The sequence below is a fragment of the Dromaius novaehollandiae genome, chromosome 13 (genome assembly GCF_036370855.1).
Source record: "Dromaius novaehollandiae isolate bDroNov1 chromosome 13, bDroNov1.hap1, whole genome shotgun sequence".
NCBI lineage: Eukaryota > Metazoa > Chordata > Aves > Casuariiformes > Dromaiidae > Dromaius > Dromaius novaehollandiae.
In genome coordinates, this window is record NC_088110.1 from 1,105,135 (window position 1) to 1,115,624 (window position 10,490).

The 10,490-nt window shown below is 56.4% G+C and overlaps 1 protein-coding gene across 3 annotated transcripts; it reads left to right on the top strand.

Annotated features, from left to right (window-relative positions):
• Window positions 1-644: 644 nt before the first annotated feature.
• On the top strand, window positions 645-8,309 carry LOC112993588 (C-signal-like). Of its 3 annotated transcripts, XM_064519318.1 has the most exons (6): window positions 648-853; window positions 4,292-4,343; window positions 5,833-6,020; window positions 6,589-6,747; window positions 7,077-7,187; window positions 8,000-8,309. In XM_064519318.1, the coding sequence occupies exons 1-6, from the start codon at window positions 707-709 to the stop codon at window positions 8,111-8,113; spliced, it is 771 nt and encodes a 256-aa protein (XP_064375388.1). In that variant the 5' UTR covers window positions 648-706; the 3' UTR covers window positions 8,114-8,309. The 3 variants fall into 3 exon arrangements, with proteins under 3 accessions (XP_064375390.1, XP_064375389.1, XP_064375388.1); XM_064519320.1 differs by lacking the exon at window positions 6,589-6,747 and having other exon boundaries at window positions 645-853; XM_064519319.1 differs by lacking the exon at window positions 7,077-7,187 and having other exon boundaries at window positions 647-853.
• The last annotated feature ends 2,181 nt before the right edge of the window (window positions 8,310-10,490 follow it).

Sequence of the window (10,490 nt, forward strand, 5' to 3'; positions counted from 1 at the left end):
CCCGAATAAACCACTACTCCTCCCGGTGGGGAGCCCAGGCCACCTTTGGGGCTGCTATTTCAGAGTAAGTAAAAGCAGGGAGGCCTGAGCAGCACCAGGACCCCAGACCCACTGGGAAGAGGCAGTGCATAGGGTGGCAGGGGTTGCGGGCCGGACTTGGGCCAACACTGGGCTCAGCCCCGGGGTGTGTGCCTGTGCCCTGAAGCTGTGCTCAGGGCCTCCTCAGGTGACCTTTCAAACCCAGCTTCTCTGAAGAGCTGTTGATGCTGTTGGGCTGAATCTTAAGTGAGAAAAATCATCACACGTACACCCTCCCCCGACCCTGGCCCAAGTCAGCCCGGCTGGAGGCAGGGCAGAGACCTCAGCCTGGCATGTCCAGCCACGGGGCACAGGAGGGCGCAGGCGTTCTCGGGGGGACCAGGGCTTTGGGGCCGCTGGCACAAACCCTCCCGGGGAAACCTCCCCACGCCACCACCACCCAGGGCCCCGCCGGGGCAGCAGCACCTTCCCCTTGCGGCTCTGCCCAGGGAAACACCGCGGGGCCTCCCCTCGCCGCCCCGCAGGGCCCGAAGTGCAGGGCCGCGCTCCCCCAGCCCCCCAGGCCCAGCTGCGGCTGCGGGGCGGGGCGGGCCCGGCCCCCGGCGACGGCACGGGGCGGCCCCGAGAGGCCGGGCCGGGCTCCGGGGGCCGCAGGGCGAGGGCGGGCATGGCGGCGCTGCGAGCTCGCGCCGTGCTGCTCACCGGCTCCAACCGCGGCATCGGGCTGGAGCTGGTGAAGCAGCTGCTGGGCGGGTCTCGGCCCCCCGCCTGGATCTTCGCGACGTGCCGGGACCCCGAGGGGCCGCGGGCCCAGGTCAGTGCGCGGCGCCGCGGCTGCAACACGCTCCGCCTCGGCCGCCGGGCCGCGGCCAGGCCGGCCGCCCCGGGGCGGGCAGAGCACGGCAGCCCCGGGGCTGGGCCTGGGCCACGCAGCCGGGCCGCGGCAGCTCCGCATGCGGGCACGCAGCCGCTTCCAGCGCCGTCCAGCCTGGCCCGGCTGCAGGACAGGCCTGGCTGTGGGACAGGCTCAGCTGCGGGTCGGACCCCAGCCCGGGGCCAAGCTTGGCTGCGGTCAGACCCCTGCTGCAGGTTATACCCTGACTGCAGGTCAGACTTGCCCGGGGGTCAGACTGGGGTGCAAGTCAGACCCCAGCTGCAGGCTGGGCTTGGCGAGCCACGCGTCGGGGGTGCTCCGGCCTCAGGGTCGGGCACTGCCCAGGGTGCTGCGCTGCCCTTGGAGCTAGACTGGGTGCTGTATCTCCTCATGGGAGCAGGCAGGGGGGAGGTGACCAGGAGCTGTGCTGTCAGGCAGCCTGGAGGTGCACACAACTCTGCCTTATGGAGCCCCATGCTCTGCGGTCACTGGCTGGATCCGGCCATGCAGTGACTTCTGACTATGTTGGCAGTATCTCTGGGCACAGGCAGTTGCAATTAGTTATGTGCTCAGATAACTTCAACCAAAAAAATCATAATCTGAGTTAGATAGGAATCTCATGCCTTTCATGCTTGCACTGAGTGCTGCCTGTGGTGCATGTTTAGTATTGAAGTCCCTTTGAAAGTCTCTTATGCAACTGGCAGAGGTGAGAGAAGAGAGAACCCATACTGCTCTTGAGCTCCCCCACTGGCCTATTTGGCAGTGCTGCAAGCAGCCCTCCTCCTTTCCCCACATATCATGGCCATTGTTTCAGCTTGTGCAAGGTAGGGTCTGACTCTGTGGCTGCTGCGGCTGTCCAGTCTCGTATGAGTTACAGTGATGCTGCTCTTGCCAGTTCTGCTGTATGTTACTGATCTCCACAAAATCTGGCAGTTGATGAGCTGACAGCCCATGGAGTCTGAAAGCAGCCATGGGACCTTCTCTCCCCTGCTTTCCACCTCACTGAAATATGAAAGACACACACATATTGTTTCATCAAGAAATCACGGGAACAAAGCACCATGATACTTCCAGTTTCCTTTACTTCCACCAAGGCCAGCTTTGTTCTTCTTGCACTTACTCAGACCCACTAAAATATCAGAAGAGAGACAACTGCTCTGACAAGGGCAAGCTTTGGCTGATTTTTTGCTGCATCTTCTAACAGCTTGGCCAGGTGCAGGGGCCAGCACAGAGCATACAGGAAACACATCTTGCAGAGTCCTTGAGGTGGTGTGCTCTTCTCATGCTTGCTGCCTCTGCTGTTCTGACTTGTGAGTAATCACGGTGCAGTGAGACTAAGAAACCCTGCTGCCAGCATGGAGGCGCAGAACTCCTGCTGCTGCTGGTGCCCAAACTGGATGGGTGTAAGCTAGCTCAGATCCCTCATTTTTGCCCTGTTCTCCCCACACACATGCCAGGCTTGGGCAGTTACTGATGAGATCGAAGGACTTGATTTCTCACAGAGGGTCACTGTGCATTGGTCTCAGGCACAGGATGCTTCTTTAAGCCTTGTCCAGCTGAGGCAGGGTGAGGGCAGCATTTTCAAGGTGTTACTGAAGTCAGTGACCATGGCGGACAGAGAGTGGGGTGACCCTCCGCCAGGTCAGAGCCACACTCACTCCTCCTGCGCCTTTATGATTAGATCAGATGTTGGAGGGATGAGTGGGGCTAGGCTTACCCCAGGGAGCTGTGAGGTTCTTGAGGCCAGCAGCTGGACAAAACACTTCATGAGAGGAAAAATGCCTATTGGCCACTGCATCACTTCTGAGCCCAGAGGGAATGTGGGAATGCAGAGCCTGAAGATGAAGCACAGAGCCCCAGGGGACAACTGAGCTCAAACCACCACCAAGACGAGTGACTCTCCCACTCCACACTGGTAGGACAAGCCTAAGGGATTGCAGCAGCTCATGAGATGTCACTGATTTGCATTTCCTCTCTTGCATTCTCTGTGGGTTTGTCTGTTAGAGATTTTTAAATAGTTGTAAAAGATAATCATTTTGGCCAGGCTAAATGTGGTGGTTTGATTTCAGTCATTTAAAACCTGCTGTAGTGGAAGAAAGCAAAGAGCTGTTAAGAACTGCAAAGCTGAAAGTTTCATTTTGGGTTTTATCCTTTTTGAAAAGGGCTTCTGAACCCTTTACCTTTGGGCAAAAGCAATCACTAAAAATTGGCAAAGCGCTTCATTTCACTTGAGTGGGCAAGATGTAGTGTCCAGAGAAGAGTGGGTCCTGGGATTGTGCTATTTGGATCCTGATAAGACTTCCCCAACCTTCAAGCCTTTTAAGTCTGACAAGGCACTTAGGACAGTGTTCCTACCCTCTTTGGTCAGTGCAGCTGAACGTGGCAAAACTCAGGGGCTGATGACCTAGGAGCACACAAACCATACTTGGTCCAAGAAAAGGTGTGTGGAGATCTTGCCCAGTCCTGCAGCTCCCTATTTGTTTTAAACATATTTTCACAGGTTTTCTCAAGGTTTTCACAGACAAACTGTGTCTGTTATATGAAAAAATACGCTGTTTTAAGCCAATTACGAGAAAAAGAAGGGGCAAATCTCCAGGTCTTTGTAGGGGGGAAGCAGGTGTTGCTGTCTGTGTAGTTCTTGTCTCCTCGCCATCTTCATGCAGGTCTGTCTGTGGCATGTGTGTGAAGGTGCTTTAGGTGCAGGCCCCAAAGCTGTGTTTTGCTGCCTTCACTTTCATCAGCCAGGCCTGGCTGTTCAGCGGGGCCTTTGGGAGATTGGAACAAGCATGGGTCCGCACAACCCCCTGCTCTTTAGCTAAAAATACCTGGATGAAAATGCAGGGCCAGTGAGTTGCTAGAGGTGACTATGATCCTTGTGGTGAGAAATGTCGAACAGATAGGAAAGCCAAGGACAAGGCAGTACAGGGGCTAGTCACCTGCAGCAGCACATCATCAGGAATGGCAGGAATGCACTCCTGATCATTCCCAGACCTGTAACACTTCCAGCAGCCTCTGGGAGACTCTTCTGGCCTTATTCCCAGTTGTTTTGCATCATTTCCTGGATAAGCTGGTCCTTAATAATTTATGCCCATCCTTTGCTGTGGATCTGGCTGTGTTGTGCATGTAGATCCAAGCAGCCTTCGAAAGAGTAGCCATAGCACCTTGCAGTTGTGACTGCATTTTGCTCTGTATATGGCTGTTGCCTTGTGGAGCCTAGGGAATACCTGAGCACCTAGACAGGCCCCATGTGCAGCCATTCACAAGTATTGACTAATCTCCTCCCTCTGGCGTGGGGAAGATGGAAGGCCCTCTGGAAGATGTTCCCCTTAGGGTGGATGATTACTGGTGTCCTGATTGTTTCCATGTTTCTTTTTGTAGGAGCTGAGAGATCTGGCATCCAGGCACCCAAACCTGGTTCTTGTGAAGCTGGGTAGGTGCACTCTGCCTCTGAGTGGATGCATCACTGCTAGCCACAGAGGCCCCATTTCTCCCTTCCCTCCCTCCCCACCTGCAGGCTCTATATTGGGCTCCAGTTCTTAAGAGCTGCCCAACACTTAGGCTTCAAGGGCCATTGCCAAAAGCCCAGTTCCTCTGGACCTACCTCAGCCCCTCCATGTCCCTGCGCCCAGTATCCTGCTCCTTGGAGCCCCCTTGTCCTGTGGCCACAGGACTGGGAGGCACTTGATACCAGTCCTGGGCACCTCCAACTCTGCTAGCAGAGTTGTTGCTTCCTTGCACCTTGATGCAGCTGAGCCATGTCAACCCCAAGTCCCAGATATGCCTGCGAGACTTGGAGGGCTCTGGGAGGAAGGCAGCTCCCTTGAAAAGCTGCTTGGCTGTCCCAGAGCCTGCACAGGGCTATAGGGTTGTGCAGAACAATCCTGCAGTAGGACCCGACACAGCCCATGTGGGGACTGTTCCACCTTCCTCTCTGCCTCACGGCTCTTCAGAACTGCTTAAGGAGGGACTTTGTCCACTGATGGGAGGCCAGGGCTGCTGGTGCCTATCCTGACACGGCGAGGAAGGCACAGCAGCACTGTGCCACCACAAGGCTGTCTCAAGGGTGGCTTTGCCCTGTGGGATACCCCGTGGGGAGCCCTTGGGCTGATGGTAGTGGGGCACCCTGACCTCATTCTGTGGGGCGGAGGAGACAGCCGTAGGACCTGTTGGAACCTGTGGGTTTCAGGATGTTCTGAGCTGGTTGCACAGCACCATCTGGTGTCCACGGATGGGAAACCACAAAGGTCCGGACGCAGAGCTGTTGTTCAGCGTCTTCTGCTGGATCCCTTGGGTGGACCCTGGATGCAGAGGTTACAGAGATGCCTACCATTCAAAAATCAGACGTTCCCCTGGCAGGGGTGGTGCTAACCACAGCCCGGCCTTTTTCTCGAGCACTCCTGCTAAGCCCAGTCGAGATGGACCTGTTGACAGTCAGCTGCAAGTGGTGCCAGGAGCAGCCCCTTTTGTCAGGTTGTGCTACCACGTATGTGAGAGTGGGCTGTTCTGGGGGTTCATTCCTCTGCACTAGAAGCCCAGTTCGGAGCCCTGCCCTGTATGTAAGGGTCCAACCAGCACTGGACAAGCCAGTTAGCATCCTTGGCCTCTGTGAACGGCTCTCCCAGGAGAGCAGTGTTGCTGTAGGACGGGCACTGCTTTAAGATTGCAGCCTGTGCAGCACACCCAGGGCAGTCTGAATGTGCCATGGTCTGGCCATCCACCACAACTTGGGTCAGGGCCAGGCTGCTCCCCCTGCCCAAAAAACTCCAGTCTGAGATTTCCACAGGAGCATCCATCACTGAGCATTGTTGGTCCCCAGTCAGCCCCAAAGCTGCTCTGGCTCTGCAAGGAAATGGAGACACCTCTGTCTGGAGGATATCAGGTCAGCCATGGCTCTCAAACCCTGTCCTCTGCCTCTGCAGATGTTGCAGATCCCTCAGCCATTACTGATGCAGTGAAGGTCGTGGAAGGGAAGCTGAATGGCGCAGGCCTGAATCTGCTGATAAACAACGCTGGCGTTTATGCCCCAGTGACACTGGAGACAGTGGACTCTGAAGAGATGATAAGGACATACAAGACCAACGCAGTGGGGCCACTGCTGATGGCCCAGGTAACCCTGGGGACAGAAGTCATCACAGAGGGGGAATTTGGCCCAGCTGAGCATAGGTGGGTCTGCAGCCTGAGATACAGAGGGCATGGCTGCCTGCAAGTCTCTGGGGGAGCATGCAGCTGGTTGAGGCTTGGGGGGAGGCAGCACAGACCCTGCAGGACAAACTGCCCTTGTTTCTCTGGCACTGCGGAGCCGGAGTATTAGGCACCACTTCTCTGTGCTGAAGTCAAAGCCAAGGCAGGGAGCTAAACTGCAGGTTTGTGCTTCACCCTGGCAGCAGCTTCCTTGGTGCAGGAACTTCCCCTTGGTATTAGAGCCATTTGGCAGGGAGTCTGGGCCTGGCCTCCGTTTCTATGTCTTTGGCCACACACCTCTTTGCTGTGGTCATGACAGAGATCCCAGATTACTTTGCAAAGGGCCCTGGGAGGGAGAGGGCAGGGTCACTGCAGCAAAACACCTGGGCTCCCACTGTTCCTCTTCATCCTCCCTGCTGCAGAGGCTAGGCTGCAGTTGCCAGAAGTGGGGCTGTCTCAAGGCATAGGCACCCCATGATGGTGCTTCTCCCCAGGCATTCCTTCCCCTGCTGAAGAAAGCTGCCCAGGAGAGCATGGACAAGGGACTGAGTTGCAGCAAGGCAGCCATTGTCAACATCTCCACCGTTATGGGGTCCATCCAGAAAACTTCTGAGTCCTTCTTCAAGCCTGTCATCTCCTACCGCTGCAGCAAGGTATGGAGACCAGGGCCCTGCCTGCCCTCATGAGCTCAGCAGGAGCAAGAGCTACCCCTTGCTAGGCCTGGTCTCAGGGTGGCACCTGAGCTTGCAAGATGGAGGGGCTTAACTGTACCAATTGCAGCCTGAGCTCTCTGGGCATCTCCATGCCCGGCCCCTGCCTGGCCAGCACTCACCGAAGGAAGACACATGTTCTGTGTTGTCTCCTGGAAACCTGGCGATGTTTTTTCTCCTTCGCCTTGAGGCAGACATTGGAGTGGAGTCTGGTGTGTGGCACTTTCTACTGCTAAGCGCTGCCTGCTGCTTATGCTCCCTTCCTCTTCCAGGCTGCCCTCAACATGCTCACCAAGTGCCAGGCTCTGACCTATGGGGAGACCGGAATCCTCTGTGTGGCACTTCATCCTGGCTGGGTGAAAACCGACATGGGCACACAGGAGGTGGGTTCTGGCTGGGCAGGGGGCGAGGGCCTCACGTACGGGATCCAGCCCAGCAAACTCACACTCATGGTTGAGGTGCCTCAGGTGGCCAAGACAGCTCTCGGGAAGAGGAATGCATGTAAGAAGGAGCTGCCTGCTAGGCCACAAGTTGCCTGGGTCTGTGCTGGCCCCCAGCAGAGCCTGTATGTGCTGACTGAGAAATACTTCACTGCAAGGGCATTCTGGGAAATAGCATGAGCACATGTCCTATGCCAGGGTAGCATATCCAGGGCTAGTAGGAGGCCTGTTCAGGAGGGTAAAGGTTTTGGACAGGCCCAGAGAGGAGCAGAGAACCTGAATTCAAGGGAGCAGGGGTGAACAGAGCAGCACTTTCCTACCCCATTCCTCAGAAAGCTGCAGGCCCAGGAGGTCTCCAGTTGTCCTGTTCACACTGCAGGATCCCTGTTTTGGGGAGGGCTGTCCCTGCAGCCCTGGAGGTTTAAGAAACCTGTGTAGCATCACATTTGCAGCAGGATGTTTTACATGGCCTGCTTGGCTAAGCCAATGTGTCTGGCTACCGTCCCTGCTCACGAAGCCTGCAGTTGGCTTCCTAGCCCAAGCCACACCCATCCGACCTGCCAATGAGTATGTGGTACCTGCTGTCCACTCACATGACTGACCCATCGCACCTCCTCTGGCCCTCACACTGAGTCTGGGCAGAAGGAGCTTTGCTGTGGATGTGCACAAGCTGAGTGCATGCTGGTGGATGGCCAGCGATGGCTATGGCATCTCAATCCGCCTCCTCACCCATGCCCTTTGCTGGATCGTTGCAGGCTGACCTCACAGTGGACACAAGCGTGCGGGGGCTGCTCTCTGTACTGCCGATTCTGTCTGAGAAGCACAGCGGGAGCCTGCTCAACTGGGAAGGCAAAGTTATTCCTTGGTGAGAGGCAGCACAGCACACGCTGCCTGCCCCTGCAAGAGACCACGCAGTGCTAGGGGACTCCAGGTGTACTGAATCACCTGCTCAGCCCTCTGTGACCTTCAAGTGAGCTGCCTGGGATGGCCCCACCCCACCCCGGGCATGTGGGACAGTCTGTGATCCCTGTGTCCGAGTTACTAATAAACATAGTGCAACCAATAGTACCTGTGCCTTCTCCCAGCTGCAGTGTCCCTGCCAAGGCTGTCTCTGCCCTGGCCTGAAGCTGCCCCCTGCAAAAAATAACCTGACATTATAGCAGTCTATTTGCCTTACCATGGGCTGCTCTGACCACAAGGAAGGCCCCAGGGGCTATTTAACTAGCACAGAGCCCTCTTATCTTCCATGGCTGCTGAGTGCATATGGCTCAGCCTGATTTCTCCATGCCTCCACCCAAAGCCTGCCACAGGCACAGCCTCTTTGCTGCAGACTTCTTGGGGGGACTTTGTACTAGACGCAAGGTCCTTGAGAGGGGCTTTGGGCCTGGAATGAGAGGCCTGTTAGCACCACACTCCAGTTTTGCAGTTTCAGGCAGCCAGCCATTCCAGTATCAGAGCCAAAACTGGGTGCAGTACCCTTCATTGGAGGAAATTCAGTCCTATTGGGAAGTACAGCGTGGGAATGGCATCTTCTGCCAATGGAGAAGCTGATCATCTACCTTAATAACTGACCTTCTGCAGCAGATATGGCTTCTGCATGAGTTGTGCAGCCCTGGACTGCATGAATTTGCCCAGGAGGTGGTAGCACCCCCAAAGAAAAGGATTTGGGGGCAGTACTTGATTTTCCCAGCTTCAGAAAGCTGGAGGACTCTGCCCCTGCCTGCATCTTCTGGGAAGAGCTTTTGCCTGAGGAGGATCTTGGGAAAAGGAGCTGGGGGCTCCTTCAAAACCAGGCCAAGTCTCAGGTGCACAGAGCTACCTGTATTATAGGGGAGGAAAGCCCTGAGTTCTCCACTGCTGCTTCTTCCACAGGCTACCACATCTCCTGGCTAATCTCGAGGTGTGGCTGAAGCGTTGCTCTCCCTCTGGTCCTGGGCCCCTCTGGGGTCATACCTCTCCACAGGAGGGATGGAGCTTGCTGGGCAGCACCAGCTGTAGCAGAGGTTTGAGGCCTTGTGCTTCTCTGCACAGGAGTCCCCCATTTCCAAACCATGAGTGTGAATGCTGCAGACTCTCCTCACCCAGACTTCACCCTCACAGGCACACAGAGCATGAGGGGCAGATTGCTGGCTGGGGCCATGGCTCTGCCCCACTGAGGTGAGCTGACAAGCTCTGGCACAGGCTTGCCCCTCCCTCCCAGGAGCCTGGTGAGTCATAGGCAGTGGAGAGGTTTTCCTTGCTGTCTCCAGTTCCTCTCAAGCCACTGGCCATTAGGCAGTGTAATGTTTGGAGAGGTCAGGAAGGGGGATGGCAGGGACCACCTGCAGCCTGAGTCACAGCCTGTGCCTAGGAACCCGGTGCTCTGCATCCCATGGGCTATCCTTGCTTTGCTACAGGGATGAGGTTCCTATGGCTGGAGGTAGCAATGCTGCCAGACCTCGTGGGCTTGTGTCCACAGCTCCATGTACCACCTTTCCAGAAGCCCCAGGCAGCCCGGTGCCCAGCGGGGCATGGAAATAGAGGCAAGCTGCCCCTACAGAGTTCAGAGGTGCTGGGAGCACCACTGGATGGAGAGGGAATCCCTTACCTTGCAGGCACTTTCTCTAGCAAAAGGATGGTTTCTTTCTGGAGAAAGGAGCCAGGAGGCCTGGATTCCAGCCCCGTTCTCACCCAGAGCTGGGTCTCCACTTCCCTATCCCTATCATGGAGCTAATGCCAACTCTTCCCTGGCTGTGCCAAAGGAGGTCAAGCCCCTGGGCTGTTCAGAGCTTGCTGTCTGTCTTCCTGATGCCCAGGCTGTAAATTGCTTTCCAAGGCCTATAATGTGCTTTCCAAGGCACTTGGGAAATGGTGCTGTGTGCTGCCATCAGAGCTACTGGGAGTGGTACCCACACATGAGGTACCCACCGCTACACAGAGGCACCCTGGCAGGGAGACACTGGCCTCAGCTTTTTCCTTCTGCCATCAGCATCTATCCAAACAAACCGAGCTGTGCCAGGGACGCAGAGCAATGCTGGCACCCTCAGCTCAAGGCTGCTCCACGTTCAGGGGAGCCCATGGGAATGTGGGTGCTTCCCAGCCACCTGGCTCCCCATGCAGATGCTTGCTCATCTTTGCTGTCTTCCTTTCCAGACCCACTCATACCTGTGGCCGGAGGAGTCAGTGCACATATGGGCACCTCTCTGGGCATTTGTAAGCACTGTGATTGCAGCAGGAGGAGAAGGGTCCTGCAGTGAGAAACATCCC